General features: G+C 43.7%; 1 protein-coding gene and 1 long non-coding RNA gene across 2 annotated transcripts; one reads left to right on the forward strand and one right to left on the reverse strand.

The window, feature by feature from the left end:
* Nucleotides 1–179: 179 nt before the first annotated feature.
* On the reverse strand, nt 180–8762 carry edrf1 (erythroid differentiation regulatory factor 1). Its single transcript, XM_079169165.1, has 24 exons — nt 8324–8762; nt 8036–8241; nt 7568–7634; nt 7342–7467; nt 7127–7251; nt 6871–7018; nt 6582–6683; nt 6376–6497; nt 6055–6166; nt 5716–5863; nt 5527–5638; nt 5046–5157; nt 4615–4890; nt 4423–4494; nt 3969–4308; nt 3619–3819; nt 3199–3405; nt 2730–2956; nt 2442–2600; nt 2094–2243; nt 1793–1946; nt 1583–1698; nt 1304–1476; nt 180–1207 (listed from the first exon to the last, which is right to left on the reverse strand). The coding sequence occupies exons 1-24, from the start codon at nt 8423–8425 to the stop codon at nt 1033–1035; spliced, it is 3732 nt and encodes a 1243-aa protein (XP_079025291.1). The 5' UTR covers nt 8426–8762; the 3' UTR covers nt 180–1032.
* A 2573-nt stretch (nt 8763–11335) lies between these two features.
* On the forward strand, nt 11336–12769 carry LOC306702968. Its single transcript, XR_013767278.1, has 3 exons — nt 11336–11415; nt 11538–11659; nt 12361–12769. It is a non-coding gene; the product is annotated as an uncharacterized lncRNA (long non-coding RNA).
* The last annotated feature ends 451 nt before the right edge of the window (nt 12770–13220 follow it).

The following is a 13220-nucleotide window of genomic DNA, read 5'->3' on the forward strand; positions in this document are numbered from 1 at the left end:
CAATGCCAGAACCCACAGGGTACAGTGTCGCCTGACCCACTTAAAGTCTTTTACAAACTGTCTTTTCGAGGCGAACCAGCTGTTCGCAATATGTTTTGAGATAAGTTAGTAGATGTCTAAGTGTCAGGATAAATGAACTGAAATAATAGTCCAATATGTCAGATCACAATGTACATTTATTATCCAAAGATATGTTTACCTAAACTAAAAGCTAGTCAGATAAGTGTCCTATTAGCACAAGGGCACCGTAGCGTTGTGTGATGCTTTAGGAGAAAGCTACAATATCTTCAGGGTGACGGTACATCAGCAGCAATACGGCACATAAAATGTAAAAAAAACTTTATTTTCACATCACAGCAAACCATGCCGATATAAACCTAGATTTATACATACAGCCATGTGGACAAAGGAGCATCTGAGCCTTGCATTAAATGTTGCCAAACAATTGCACACTTGTTTTGGAAAAGGACGTAACTCGTTTGATCTCGTTTCAACTTGTCAGCCATCAATCACACTTCAATCTATTATATTCACAGCATTACTGGTATTATTGAATATCAAAAACACCAATTATATTCAGATTAATCATCATCTTTGTGAGCATGTGCTAAACGATCGATCTCTTGAGCCCCCGTGCGTAGAAGTCATATGTGATCATACCATCTTTGAAATCTTATGCCGTATGTTTTAGCTTTGTAGAAAAATGAGGCAACCCGGGTGATGTTTGGTACAGTCGACAACAAATCCTACACATAGGAGCTTAACATGTGACCCATAACTGCTTAAGCAATAAGAAAATTAAATAACATCTTCTGAATTTACAACTCTTTTCACAAAAATGTACAATTCAAAACCTGTGATGCAAATGTTAGAAAAAGATGAGCTCAATTTTTAAAGGCGCAGGAGGTGAATTTAGCTTTGAAACTGTAATTCATAGAAAGACGGTGTTGCCTGAGCATGTGCCTGTAAATAATGTTGCCTACAAATCATCGTTTTCCGTCACAGCATTTCTGAGAAGACGGTTGTTAAGTCTTAAGGTCTTGGAGTTAAGGTCTTGAGCGTGTCGTCACTTCCTGTTTGTGGGGTCAGCTGCTGCAGCAGCTCTATGTGGAGCTCGACGCGGCTGAGGAGAGGTGCGTTTTTCTCAGCTCGCAGCAGCTTGGAATACACATTCCTGTAGGTTTTCAACAGCTCCTCATCCTTATTGCTGTATTAAAAACACAAATAACATGGCCAACGGTGAGCACTGTGACCATTTTAAAGGATAGTACGCATACCATAACGGTCTTCTGTTCTTGCTCACCTTGGTTTCCGTTTCATCGCCGTCATCAGTTTGATCAGCTGCAGCAGCAGGAAGGAGAAACTCGGCTCAAACACCCCAATTAACTTCATCACTTCCTGGAGGTCCAGTCCGGAGGCGGAGCCACCGACCACATCAGGAGACTCGGCCAATTCAGCTGCGTCTCGTTCCCTCAACTACAGCACAAGACAAAGATGTTGTGGGTTTCAGTGCGTGATCCGTAAACCGACCAAAGCGCTGCATATACGCATAACCATGAGAAAGCGCCCTTCCCATCTGTACCTCTATCTGCTCCTCCAGCAGCTCTTTATGAATCAGCAGGAAAGCACAACGGGTTTCTGCCATGAGCTCCACTGCTCCCGTCAGGCTCTTCAGCTTGGCTGCATTGCTGCTCTGACCTGTGGAAGCACAATATGAAACGTCACCCTGGAGGCCGTGGGTGGGAACGCCGTTTCTCTTGACAAAAGCAAAAACACGACAACAGTCACTCACCCGCCATGGTGAACTCGGCAAAGGCCACCCTCTCCAGCAGCGTGCGGAGCAGCTCACAGGGAGCATCTTTGAGGCTGAGGAACAGACAGACCGCCTTGCTGTAGTGGAGCTCTGCCAGGCTACGATGCTGCTTCCTCAAGTGTTCATCCCCCACCTGTCACACAATTGGGAGCATGAAACACGGACATCCTTCCGTGTGTACTATACTGCTAGAAGTAGCTATAGCATCCCATCTCCAGTAATCCTATTCTAGTCAGAGTGAAGCTTTATATTCTTTGTATCGTTTTGCATGGTTTCACACCTGGTTGCGGAAGCAGCTGTGGTACATGGAGGCCAGGCGGTGGTGGATGGTGGCAGCTCTGTACTGGTAGAGCGGCTGACGAGCCAACTCGGTCTGCAGGTCGCAGTACTTCAGAGACTTCATCATCGCCTCGGTCACCTCCCGCTCAATCTGGGGAAACAAACAGGGTTGAAAAAACGGAATGTTTGATCGCATGTCTTGGCGTTACTGGTGCAAATAGACAACTGATAATGCATCCATTTAAAGTCACGATGATTGCCTTTTTGGCATCAATGATCATTCAGTCGCAAGATAACCAAAATGTCCGTGACTTTAACTTAATTCCGAATGTTTGTGAAACAAACGCACCTGCTCCTGGGCCTTCCTGGACAGCGGGGCGTAGTCCTGCAGCAGTGTAGCCAGGGTGAAATAGGTAGTGGACAGCTCCCAGTTCACGCTGTCCCACACCGCTGGGTGGTTCTCTCGGCTCGCCAGTGACTTCATAGCCCTCGAGTAGTAGTCTATGGCCTGGGGTGATACAATAGATAGAATCAACAGCATACCAGGGAAGGGTTAAGATGTAGGGAGAAACAAGCTGATCTTGTTCCATCAAGTGTGAATGCTGGATCCAGAGCTAAAGACCTAAAGGGTTTGCACCTTGTTGTAGTAGAGGGCCTCTTCGGGCGAGAACTCCCCTCGGCTCTGGTCGGCAGACACGGCACAGTGGGCCTGAGCGCAGATTCTCATCAGCCGGCCGGTGTTACACAGCAGCAAGGCTGTGTTGGTGCTGTCCCCAATGGCTTCAAAGTCCTTCATGCCTTTCTCAAAGAATGCAAAACTCTTTTTCCACATCTCCTGCTCTGCTATGGACACAGACTTCTTCACTAGAAGGGGGGGGGGGGGGGGGGGCGAAGGAAAGTTAGAAACAGCAACATGGGCAAGGCAGCAACAGTTTGTATGAATTGTTCAGGTTGGAAGATATTATTTTGTGGTATCTTTCAAGTACATCAATTCGATAAATGACATAACTACAGGGGGCTGTATCTATAAATTCAAAGAAATAACTGTAATTGTACTGTTTTCCGTACACTCATCGGTTGATCTGTCGTCTACTAATCCAACATACCTTCTTTCTCAGTCTGCATGGCGGCAGCCTGGTTCATATAGAAGACCCCCATCTCGTTGCGGATGTTTCCCAGCCTTTTGAGCACCTGAGCCAGCTGATCTTTCAAAGCCTCTGAGATCACCAGTTCATACGCCGCCTCGTAGCACTTACTGCTCACAAACAGCTGGTACTCCGGGTCCATGGCCAGGTCTGTTGCCATGTTGAAGGCTGGTGGACAGAGAGGACAGGCATTGATAAATAAATGGAGAGGACAACGTGATAAGACAGGAAACAAGCAGTGAAATGTTATTGTGAATGACGTTGGTAAACCTGAAAAGGATAAGAAGACACCTGTTGTGGAACACCCCTAATTTCAAAACATCAAGCAAGAAAGTCGGCCATTGTGTGCTTTAACATGTGTGCGTCTCTTTAGTGACCGACCCTGGCAGCTGCTCTCTCTGTGCAGGCTGTGCAGGATCTCCTGGTCCTCTTTGGTCTGGTAGCTGTACTCCTCCAGGTAGGCTGCTCTGTTGTGGGCATTCTGGGCCAACATCAGCTGGATGTCCCCACACAGAGACAGGCACTGGCTGTGAAACTGCAGCATGTGGGGGTGCGGTGTACCGCTCACTGAACAATAGGCATCTGGAGGAAACGGTAGAGGAGGAAGGAAGGGGAAAGGTAACTTATTCGGTAATTTCAGCTGGTAGAAATGACACTATTTTCAGCAAAAAATACAACACTGAAAAGCAATAACTATGGTAATGGTGTATTCCAGGATTAGATAAACTCACCGTAACACTGCAGGGATAGCTTGATGTAGCGCAGGGCCCGCCCGTACTTCAGCAGGTTGGTGGCTGCGTCGGACAGGACGTAGTAGGCCTTGGACGCTTTCAGGAAGAGCTGCAGCTTCATGCGGTGCTGCCACGAGCCGGGAATCATCCCGGAGCGAGTCGGGTGCTTCTGATTAAGGACCGTGGACTGACCCCTTTCCAGAAGGAGAGAGATGCCTTGCTCAGCAGCGCACGCTCCGATTGCACTTCTGTCCTCGTATTTAAGAGGAATGGGGGTGTTGGGGTCTGCAGCTGGCAGATCGCTCTCCTTCTTGATGGTGCCGTCCACTGCCTTCAGCCCCTGTGTAGTGCGTCACAGTTACAGTTACAACACAGTGGCTGACACGCGTCTTGGGACACGTCACATTATCAGCATTGTACGAACCCGAAACATAAATATAATGCGGAGACTCGCCTTTAGCACGTAGCTCAGGACGTGTCTGCATCTCTCCTCCTTGTCTTGAGAAACAGGGAAGACACCGCTCGGCTGCAGGGATCAAAAAACAAAAAGGGACGGTTATGTTTTGGTGTTTACATGCAACATATTTATCTGTGTATTCCACACTGTCCCCTCAGGTCTGTGTAAAATATTTGGAGGGGCACTCACTCTGATCTGGTGAGTGGATTTGTATTTCTCCGGGACCGACAGCTCCCACACAGAGCGGATCACAGCCACAGCTTTGCTATCGTCCTGTGGGCTGGAGCAGGAGCCGTAGGAGCCGTTCTCGTCGCTGTCCTCCGTCAGCTCCTCCTCTTCCTCCCCGTCTTCGTCGCTGTAGCTGTCCTCTGATCCGCCGGCCCGGAGCGACTCCCCTTCATCTTCTTCCGGAGACTCGTCGAGCTGGAACAGCTCTGACAGCATGTAGTGGGCGGAGGCGATGATCTGAACAGACGAGGAGATGGAGGAGAGCAGGACTGGAGTCGGGTTCAATCAAATCTAAGCTATGGCATTCTCAGATGAAGTCAACTGGTTTTACTTTTTACTTTCCTGATGTTTAAATATAAATTCAAAATACTTGTTTTTAAATCCTCGCTCACCTGGGGGTGCCTCTCCTCATCCAGAAGTTTGACGCAGTTCAAGAGAAGCGTTCGGATTGTGCCGTAGTGCTTTCTGTTTTGCCTCGCCTTCAGCATCAAGTTGCTGGCAACTCTGCAACCAAAAACAGAAAATACAACTCATTACATTTTTCCCCACTTTCTTTGTTATTTACGTCTGATTCAAGCAGAAACTCATTTGCGAACAATATCTGTACAAACAACGTGAAAATGGCCAATTCAATCTCTTACCGTTTTAAAATATTCAACAGCATAATACTCTTTAAATACCTAATTATGAATATTACAAATAATAAGCTCATAAAAATACATATTCTAGGTCAAATATAAAATGTCAAAAGCTATTTTTGGATAGGAAAACATTTTTTTTAAATGTCATCCCTAGACTCCAGCTCCTGAAATGTATTGACCTTTGCAGCTTTGAGAGCTGCAGGGATTGTGACGTCCTTTTCCTGAGACTTACCTGTACAGTAGCACTGCCACAGGGAGAGTGAAGGGATTCTGACATTTCTCCTCCTCTGCCTCCTCACACAGAGTAGTAAGATCATAAAGCTTCACAATGTCACTCCCACTAGCTGTGGATTCAAGAAATAACGTCAGAAAATGTCACGATAAGTACGGACTGAAGACTTCCTGTTCACTCCTCTCCCACCTTTGAAGAGCCAGTAGGTGTGACCCTCTTTGGTGCAGTTGGACTTGAGGAAGGAGAGGATATTTTGGGCGATGTCTTTTACCACCCTTGTGGAGAAGTTTGAATTCTCCAGATGAGGGATGTCCTCCGTTTTTATCATCTCATATTTCTGCAGGGAAAAAAACAAAACTTGTCATTTTTATTTCAGTTATTAAAAACAATGTAATGCCATTAAAAATGACTACCATAGAAAGCACAGCTTATAGTTCTGCCTTTATGTCTGTATTCTGCTTCTACTGTGAAGCTTAGCTATGGAAATCAATAAACCAATAATAATAATAACAGCAAACGGTAATTTACCTGAACAATGCCATTGACGTGAAAGCACATGACGAGCTCTGGGACGTTACACATCAGATTGTCGAGCCAGTAGTCGATACCTGTGAGGATGTTGATTGGTTTGTTGTTGTCCCTGAAGAACAGTTAGAAAGGTACACGTTAGATTAAACAGGAATAATGTAGCGGAACCAACGTGTCACTCGGATGAGGTTGCAGCATTAAAATTAAACTAAACTAGGCCATTACATGCACAGATTCATTTGCGTTATCTTGCTGACACCCAACAGAAGTGCAATGTAAGTTCACATCCTTAACGGGAAGCAAATGGTTTAAAATTCAAACCTGAGTCTCAGACTGACGGCAGGATATCGACCGCCTCCGAAAATAGGCATGTTGGACCCAACCAACATGTGGATGTCTTCAAACGTCCACATTATGTTCCGCACAAAGTCGTTTCTTAAGCCCTGTCAAACGTGTAGGCGGACGTCAGCCATAAGATACCAAACTGTAGTGGTAAACCATGAAGGAGGGGTGAGAGGTTGTACTACCTGGCTGTTCTCCCCTTCGTCGAAGAGCATCGGGAGGTTTTGCTCTTTGAGTACAGAAGTCACCTGGCCCAGAGCAAACTGGCTGTCCATGGACACACTGCCCTGCACATGTAATAGTCGCAGCACTGTCAGTATCTAAAAACACTTTCTAAAACATGTAATCCCACTTCTTACTTGAAGTTTTGATTGGCTACAGCGCACAGGATTGATTCCTAATCAAAGAAGAAATTCACATCATTTCTGAAGTAACATTCCCGCATTGGAGACTAAATAACAAACAGCCAAGTACCTGCTTGGGAGCATCTGACTCTTCGGTGTCGGACGCTGCGCTGGTGAAGGCGGTGGGCCATGAAGAACTGTACTCCTCTGCCTCATTCTGCTCCTCCCCGTCATTCGGGTTGTCTGGTACGGGCTCTGCTGCCCCATCGCCATTGATACTGCAAACACAGCAGTTTTTAATCGGATAAAGACCGGGAAAGATGCACCTTAAAATAAAGTGTCGCCTAGCTCCCATAGTAAACCTTACTCGCTTATTGTGTACTCACCTGTAGTAGAGGAACTTTGACAGGATGGCTTTCTGATACCAGTGCTCTTTACTCTTCTTTTTCCTCTGCCACTTCTGATCGATTAGTCGCTGGTAAAACTCTTTTAGCCACGTCCAATCTCCTGTCTACAACGCACAAACACACACGACAGGGCCTTAGACCCCACACTTAAAAGATACTGTCATATGGAAAAATGTCTGGAGTCCCTGCAGTACCTGAGAGGATCGCATGAAGAGCTCTTGAATGTCCAGGTCATCCAGAAGCAACGTCCTCCCCACGCGGTGAACAGCCATACTGACGTGGGACTTGCTGTAGGGAATCTTCAAAAGCTTCTTGATGTTCTGAATGTGACGGAAAACAATGTTAACCCCGCTCCGGGTGTACGAGCACGTTTTCAGAAACAAACAAAGAAATGTGAGCTTTCGTAAGAGCTCCACAAACCTCCGAGTCCGACACCACGTCGACATCGTCTCCGATGCAATCAATGAACTCATAAGCCATCCCAAAACTGCAGAAGAAGAGAAAGGAACGTATTCACTTCAGGGTCCACAATAAAGCAGAGTATGTGCAGGGAAAGCCTTCAAAAATACATGACTGTGCTCACTAAAATGTGTTTAACGTTACAATACATATTGAATTCCGAACATGTCGGTATGACTGTAGACTGGCAAATGATCTTGTACACTCCCTACAATTGCCAACACCATTTTGCAGATCATACATTGGTGATACATGCGTCGTCGGTACTGTGAGAGATTGTTTAGGTGTTTGTATGATTGGTCCCATCACAAGGGGTGAGGAAAGTGGGCCTACTTGTTAAAGAGACAGTACTGAACTGCTCTGCGGAGACCAGCACCGTTTCCCACTAGACTAGACTAATAAATACCAGGTGTAGTCACGATGGTATACCTGGAAAAGGGCTTGCTCTTGCTGCTGGACCCTAATACGGTGGTGCCTGCGCTGCCCAGCTGCGGGTTTTCCCTCAGCCAGTTGGCAGGAGGCAGCTTCAGGTCGGTCTTCTCCTGCAGCAGCGCATAGCTGGTGGGAGGTGGGGCGGCACAGTACTTGACCACGGCACGGCTCTTTATCTCACTGTTGCCCGTGCATACGGAGTCCTTCAGGGCGACAAAGATAAGTGAGTTACCGTGATTCTGGTGCTTCTCCGTAAACATTTCCAGTCTAACATTAGTTACTCACGTGTTTGCTGTTGTCTCCTGCGCATGGAGGGCCACTGCTGTCTTCCGTGGCGTTATCCTGGAGGAGGACCCCAGGCTCGCTGTCCCCAGCTGATGCGCTCATACTGGACACACGACCGACCCAGCGAGCACTGGCGATGTTCTAACAACCACACAAGCTATCCATGACTTGGACAACTCGTGACAGTCTGTGTGTTTGGCAAGGTAACGAGCGAGATACGTGAGTTATCTCGATACTGTGGTCTCTAGTTTGATAGCTTGACAGGCTAGCTCAACGCTGACTCACAAACTGCTGTACAACACAAGTGTAGTTACACGGTTCTTACATTTAGGAGAGACAACACTCACACGATACACTGTTGTTGCTTTGATAACCGTTGTAATGTTCAGCCTTTACTTAAGTAGTTAAGTAATAAGCCTGCAGCTTCTCCTCTTTCCATCACCAGCCAGTCTGTTGTTGTTAGACCGCACGTTATTACCAGCAGTATCAACTTCCGGTTTCACGGTAAGACAAACTCTAAAACTCAACCTATTTCTTCTTTAGACAATCAAAATTCCTCCAAATGTTAAGTATAAAATAAACAATTTGAAATAGTAGAAATTTACCATGTATCGCGGAAAATATTTCAGCTACTGCGACTTTTTGAGATGAATGTATGAACCGGAAGTAGTTTCAGTGCCTTTCTAGAAACGTTGAGCACCTTCTATTCTGTGCTGTTGTATTTTATTCTGAAATGTACTCAAAAGTACTAATTTATTTCAAAGCATGATATTATATAATATTATACTATATTATAGTCAGTGGTGGATGAAGTATTGAGGTATTTTATTTATGTAGAAGTAACCAAATGAGAATGTAAAAATAGGACTTAGTTAACAAGTACATTAATGCATTCATAGTTTTACTTAGCAGCACACTTTCATATTACTAATATGTCCATTGGATTTACATAAAATGGAAATTTGTCTTTGGCACATAAGACACCAAGCACAACAATGCACAACAATTATGCATATTAAAGTGACCAAGTGACAAAGTAGATCGTATGAAAAATTATGATTTTATAAAATATTAACCTACAAATTCAACAGTACCTTCATCATTTAAATAAATGTGGAGTCAAAGTTAAAAATATTTCTCTCTGAAAGTTATATTATATTATATTATATAGGCAGAGGACAGCTTAATGGTTCAGACGATATAATGCGGGGAGTGTGAAGCAGCTGACTGACTGAACAGGGAGGAGCTGTGAAACTTTGCTTCAGGCATCATTCCTGTGCTGACGGGTAGGCTGTACGTGTTTTTTTTTTTGTCTTCGACCTAAATTAAGTGGCAGCGGAAGACTCATTAAACCCGTCTCTTCAGGACATGTCTTGGGACCGTGTGACCTATTCGTTTTTATTACAATGGCAAGCTGGAAGAATCACGTGCGCGCTCGACTGCAGCAGAGAGACCATACTGAGAAACGTCCGTACGTTGGCGTCTTCACAAGCTGTACGATTCATTCATATTTTTCTATTTCAGCATTTGCAATGATGATGTTCTCCCTGTCTTAGTCTGAGGACATGTGCCTGTTTTCTTTTAGTGTCTCAGTTGGAGGAACGTTTTGAAATTCGCAAACAATTTTTGGAGGATGTTCAGTCCAAGAGGTCAGAAAAGTAGAATTTCACGAAACTAACTTTTGGCCTTTCTGATGATATGGATGCAAAAAAACCCGTAAAATTTAAAATCACTGCACTGTTTGTTTTTTTCAGTTTAGAAAGAGGTGGAATTGAAGTTGGGGGAAACATCAGACTGCTTCAACTCCAACTGAGAGAGAGTTCACACCTTGAAGAAAAGGTGGGTGAAATGTGGAGAAGTCAGTGATAAACACCATAACATCAGCCTCCAACTGTGTGAAAGAAGTTATCAGCTGTCACTTCACTAGCAGAAGCAGTTTGCATTAATGTTGATTAGTGTTTTCAAGGCAGGCAGTGACCTAGAACTGGTGTGGTCCTCACTTTATCCACCATTTAATCAATTCATCCTTTTGCTTTTTGCATCCCCAGCTGTCTCAGACTGTCTCTGACCTGACCACCGTCCTATACCTGAAAGAGGCTGAACTGCAGTACTGGCAGTCACGGTAAATTCAGGTTCTTACTCCAGCCATCACGATGTTTTCTCCCTGCTTTCTTTATAAAAAACTGAGTATAATAACAAGAGAAGAATGAACACTGGGTGCCAGTCCTATTGGTTGTTGGGTCATATTTACGAATTCTATAGAAATGATTTGGGGATATATAATGTTAACAGCTTTTTTTCTTCAAAAAGACTGTTTTGACATAAATATACTGTCTTGATATATTATCAGGGGTTATTAAGGAGTTTTTTTTATGATTGGAGGGCGTTTCTTTAAAAAATATATGGAATACATACGATTCAGCCTCCCTCCTTTACATTATATCCAGACATCATAGAGCAAGTTAGAGAAATGCTGAATTTACAAGTATTTTGTGAACTGTCTAGCAAAGTTATTTTGAACGAATACCTTCCCATAATCGCTGTATGTGATACATAGTAAATAAAAGAATGTTAATATGGTCAGTTTGAGCATATAGTTACGGAACAGCAGACTTGATATAGTTGTTCCAGTGCTGTATTTGATAATCAACAGGTTAAAATTCATAAACAGAAACACCTTGATGAAGAAGAATAAATCAGCTTAAACCAGCTGGTGTTCTTCTGTACTAGTGGATCAACTTGTGACCCAAAATCCAACATCTAAACGTTTGAAGTGACAATACCCGGAGGTGATCAAAGGTACAGTAAACCACTGTGTCCTTATTACTTGTCTGTTTCAGTGTGTCCCGCTACCGCCAAGAGGCGCTTACTCTGGCTAAAGGGAGTAACACCCTGAAGGCGACCCTTTCAGAGTTCGAGTTCACCGTCGAGTGTCAATCCAAAGAGTTGGCAGCCCTGCGTGCGGAGCAGAAAGGACTACATGAGGCGTTGGCACAGGCTTGGAGAGAGAAAGAAGAACGTCTGCAGCGATGGATGCAGGAGAAGAGCGAGGAGGCAGACAGGTTGAATAAACACAACGAAACACAGGAAAGGTAAGATGATGTGAGCTTGTGACTTCTATAAAGCTTAAACACAACAATTTACTCACTTTGAATGAGAACATATCCACATTTTTGAAGATTTTAAGCTGTCGCTGATCACTGCTTTTCCCCAGATGGCAGCGTTTGGCCAAACAGCTGAAGAAGCACTTCCATAGAGAGATGAGAAAGGAGTGTGTTCCCATAGTGACGAGCTCTTGGAGTGGTGAAACAGAAACGCCTGCATCAGTCATTCACAGTAAGAATCAGCGTTCTCTTCAAAATATGAATGCATAATGTAGTAGGTGCAATCAAATGGCTGCCTCTCAATTTACAGCCATTAGTTCACCACAGTGCTGCACACACTGACCCTCTGAGGCACCTCGAGCCTTCATCAAGAGCATCCTTATGACCTCCTTAATTAAGAGGGTGTAGTTGATGAGGTCAAGACAATGTTACTGTGATCAACAAAGCACTAACGGCGCTGATGAGTGCCCATTTAGCCTTCATGAAATAACTCAGAGGGCTTGTTGGGAATAATACCAGAAGTCCGTTCAAAGCCAGTCACCCAAGTGACTATTAAGTGCCTCATATTCGTATATAGTATACCCACATCCAGTACCTTCACTTTGTTGGACAAAGACTATGAAAGCATGTTACTTCAGGACGCAGACATGTTTATGCATTTGTGTGCTTCCTGTTAGACATGAAAAGACATAAAAATGTAAACGTGGTTGGTATTTTGCAGCGGGATTCCAGTATGTTTAGACTTGATATACTTAAATTGTACTCCTTTCAGGCCAATACGTAAATAAAGAACTAGGGCGAGGTGTCGATATCGGTGCTTACACACTAACTTACTTTGAAAAATATGTTTGGACCCTGGATTTCAACGCTAATATTGAACATAACCTAAAACATGTGATTCAACATTTTTCCTCGTGCTCATCTTGTCCTCAGGGATCAAGAACACAACAGATGTACACCAGGGACGCTCAGACCACAACCATGTCTCAGCGGTGGCAAAAGTGTAATATTCCCATGGGATCCTGGAGGCGACAGTTCTCAGCACAAAGGTTACCTCTCCGTACACTTTCCATTTCTCCGTTCTCCTAAATATGTATTTAAAGATCCACCCCGTTCTCTAAATATATTGTTTCATTTAGACTTTCTTAAGAATGCCTAATTTCTACATTTGCTGCTTTTAACATAAATCCCCCTTTCCCTAACGTCAGTTACACTCTAGTTATCTTATCACATCTGGACTTTGTCCTGATTAACCTTCTGTCACTGAAGATATTTTAAAATCCTTCCACTTTTGAGGTGATAAACCACTTCTGCTCATCGAGTTCACATCATTTCAATTGCAGAAGCTGGTGTTGTACAGTCAGGGCTTTGTATTAGTGACTATGTGCCTCTTTTAACTTTTAACTATGTTCATTTGTAAAGAAAATCATGTGAATCATTTTAATTTCTTAAGTCAAACAACGCTTTTGAAAATAATTCAATAAATTAATTTGTACTTTTTAACACATTTTGAAAAATAACTTTGAATAACTAACAAAATGGAAATTAATGTATTGTTTTATATAAGTGTGTATTGTTGTTTTTCTAAATCCAGTGTTGTAAAAAATAAAGTCACTTATATGCTAATTTTGTTGTTGTAGCCTTTCGTGGTTGAAATCAAATGTGTTCTGCTTTTACATCTCAAACACGGATCAAAGTTAGCAAAACAAACTCTTCAATAAAGGCTTTCTGTCCAATATCTCCAGATTTATATTCAGAGACAAAAAAGACAGGAAATCCAATATTGTACATTT

The sequence above is a fragment of the Pholis gunnellus genome (genome assembly GCF_910591455.1).
Source record: "Pholis gunnellus genome assembly, chromosome: 11".
Classification (NCBI taxonomy): Eukaryota; Metazoa; Chordata; class Actinopteri; order Perciformes; family Pholidae; genus Pholis; species Pholis gunnellus.

Coding starts and splice junctions, on each gene's coding strand:
- edrf1 (XM_079169165.1), bottom strand. CDS start 8,425: ATGAGCGCATCAGCTGGGGACAGCGAGCCTGGGGTCCTCCTCCAGGAT. Junction 3,820..3,968: donor GCTATCCCTGCAGTGTTACG/GTGAGTTTATCT, acceptor CGTTTCCTCCAG/ATGCCTATTGTTCAGTGAGC. Junction 2,601..2,729: donor AGGCCCTCTACTACAACAAG/GTGCAAACCCTT, acceptor GTATCACCCCAG/GCCATAGACTACTACTCGAG.